The sequence below is a fragment of the Fusarium tjaetaba genome (assembly GCF_013396195.1).
Source record: "Fusarium tjaetaba strain NRRL 66243 chromosome Unknown NRRL66243_c0000677, whole genome shotgun sequence".
In the NCBI taxonomy this organism is placed as follows: domain Eukaryota; kingdom Fungi; phylum Ascomycota; class Sordariomycetes; order Hypocreales; family Nectriaceae; genus Fusarium; species Fusarium tjaetaba.
The window spans coordinates 1-2,960 of record NW_023501873.1 but is presented as its reverse complement, the minus strand read 5'-3'; the positions used below and the strand labels follow the sequence as shown (position 1 = coordinate 2,960).

Sequence of the window (2,960 nt, the reverse complement as noted above, 5' to 3'; positions counted from 1 at the left end):
CGACGGATGAGCCGGGGATGAAGAGGCAGTTGGAGGAGAGGTTGGAGGAGTATAAGCAGGATTGGACTGTTACGCAGGGGATGAAGGTTGGGTATTGGTGGACAGAGGAGTTTGCGGAGTTGAGGATGAGGGGATGAATGGGAAGCAGCCTGCTGATGAGTGTTGTGTTATGTAGAAGGTGGTCTTGTTACCACATGAATAGCCTAGAGGATTAGATGAGAAGAGAGCAGGTTCTTTCTCCCTCAAGACTACGCGAAACATCTACTCAGCGTCACGACCGAGTGTTGGGTCACCCAGCTGAGCAAAGGATCGAAAGGGACCTCGGTCCAGGTGATTTGCCACGAGTCGGATATTGGAGATGCACACGGGACCATTCCGGTATCTAGCCAGAATCCTCACTTTGGGGAGCAACGCTATCTATTGCAATAGCCCGTGCTTCTCTGTAAGGAACGAAATAGCCCGCGTCTGAGATTATCAGCCGGCTTTCATCCGTCTGGCGTGTCAGTCAAGAGAGTGCGACTCTTGCTTTCTATGGTTTACCCATAACTCATCCAGGTCTGGCGAAGAAAAGTCGCCGACAATGCCGGATAACACTCTTATCAAGTGCCATCACCTGAGAGTGACAGGAGTCATAGCGGCGGACAGATGTAAGACCGATAGCCTATCACTCGAGTCAGACAACAAAGCTATCAATCAATAAGCACGTGTTCACGGACGGTTATCTGAACTACTCCCGGCCCGACAACCTGTCAGTTGGAAATCAGACTAGCTCCACCACTTCAAGAAGCCCCTTTCCATCCGGATCCGCGACAATTCATCCCAATCTCAACTAGCAACCCCACAGATACAGATAGTTCGCGCACAATCCTAGCGGTTGTATTCATCCACCAAGAACACGCCGATCATCGGAATTGTGCCGGGGATGCGAGCATCAAAGCTTACCCGTTTAGTGAGTGCGGAATCAACGCATTGATAACCCCCGTTCGAAGCTATTCTTTGTTGGTGTAAGTTAAGTTTGGGGGGCCTGACTCGTTTAGCCTTGGCACGTCAAAGATGTCATACGAGGAAAGCGGTAGGCTAAGCCCAAGACAGGCTGCTTAGGCTTAGCATGAGAACCCCTCAGACATGCATTGACTGAAGTCTAGAAGAAGAATAGTTTACTTTGTGACGAAAGCTTGTTGATATCGCTTCTGGTGCTATAGGCACGATTCTATCTATACGGGCAAATTATACATCGCTGGGTATTCTGATCCAGGCGTCTTTTACCCAAATCATCAAAACATTAATAAACAAAAACATGACACAAAATGGTCGCCCATCCAAATCTATACTCCGTGATAGACCTTGACAACACCGGCGGCCGATCGTTCAGAGTTAGTCTCTACGTCGTCGGTCCGTATGCTATCCTTGCTATGGCTCATCAATTCATCAGGGATGCACCCCACAGGTCCCCTCCTATCCTCAGGACCAGCATCTTCACTCGTGATCTGAATCTCATGCTTAGCGTAGATCTTGAGCGGCAGAGCGTATGTGGCGTTGATCTCTTCCTCGCTGTCGACCTGGTGCAGGTTATGCTCCGCGCGGACCTGGGAGCGCACGACGGAGCGATGGTTGGTGAAGTTTGAGCGGTATGCCTTGGAGGGGTTATTTGTGCTCTTGCCGTATGTTGAGCCACTGAAGGAGCCGAGCTTGAAGATGCGGCGGAGGAGGGTCCAGATGTAAGGGAGGTTGGCGGTGATGATGGCGGTGGAGGATTCGCGGATGTACCAGAATGTCCAGTTTGAGCCGAAGGGTTCGTTGAAACTGTAGAACTTGTTGAGGATGGCGGAGAGGATCTGTGCGGTGTGAGTTTGGGTTTCAGGTTGGTTGATGCGAGGTTTGAGCTTACAGTGAAGGAACCCAATGCAAAAACGCCGACGAGGACAGCCTTGCGCTTCAGTGGGAGCTGGGACTTGAGAAAAATTGGCATCGGGATGAGAATGATCATGATATCGGATGTGATGTTGATGACGGCGTTGGTGATGAGATGGTTCGTCGCAGCAGAACATTGCGCTATGACCGTTAGCATGCATTCAATTGAGGAGTGATGTAACATACTGTTGTTAGGGGGAACAGCCCAGTACTGGCTAAACGGACGACACCAAACACCAAGATACAAGATCTCCATGATGAGGAGACCAGCAGTGACATAGGCGGCGACAAACTTGACAGCCAAGTTCTGACTCAAGCTCATTCTGTGACTTTATTAGAACCATCGCGATTTGAGCAATCGGGGGGACTGCGACGTACGTGAGGCGGTTGTACATGAGCAACAGGCAGTACTTCATGAGCCAAATGGTGGTAATCTGCATCTGTTCGACGACCAAGACCCATTTCGATCCATACTCTCTCGTTTTGATCTCGTGGGCATCGAGGACGACGTGTTCGCTGGGATCGATGAGGTTACTGCTCGTTTTCGAAATAATCGACATTCCGATCATTAATACGGTATCGGTAAACTGTACCAAAAATGATTAGACAAGTTGCATTGTGGGTTGTTGGTGGTGGTGGTGACGTACCATCGCTACTATCATCAAGTAATCTTCAACTTGTAGCTTCTTGACTGAACCCAGTAACATCCGTCGTGATATCCTACACCAGGGTCAGTTCAAACCCAATTGATCCTTCGTGAAAATGCATGTCTTACATTCTCGCAATGACAATTAACCACGATAGACTGTACCAAGTCCATATCTCAGCCTCAAACGCCGTCATTTTGTCGGTCGCACGAATTTACTCGTCTACAAATCGGTTCTTCGTGGGGATCGAAACCGTCGACGGTGTGATTTTCGTAGCGTAGTTTAATTCGACGTGGAAGGGCGCATGACTTGAACTTCGTGGTATTAAGCTTTCAACAACGACAAAAAACGACACTGGAAATAAAAGAAAGACAACAAGCAACGCGGGGGTGGGTTAAAGGG

At 49.2% G+C, this 2,960-nt stretch overlaps 1 protein-coding gene across 1 annotated transcript; it reads right to left on the bottom strand.

The window, feature by feature from the left end:
• Positions 1–1,325: 1,325 nt before the first annotated feature.
• On the bottom strand, positions 1,326–2,754 carry FTJAE_14269 (integral membrane protein PTH11; the record flags this gene model as incomplete). Its single annotated transcript, XM_037347481.1, has 6 exons — positions 1,326–1,835; positions 1,889–2,052; positions 2,098–2,234; positions 2,290–2,498; positions 2,559–2,631; positions 2,687–2,754. 6 exons carry the CDS (start codon positions 2,752–2,754, stop codon positions 1,326–1,328), a joined length of 1,161 nt encoding a protein of 386 aa, XP_037198727.1.
• Positions 2,755–2,960: the final 206 nt, after the last annotated feature.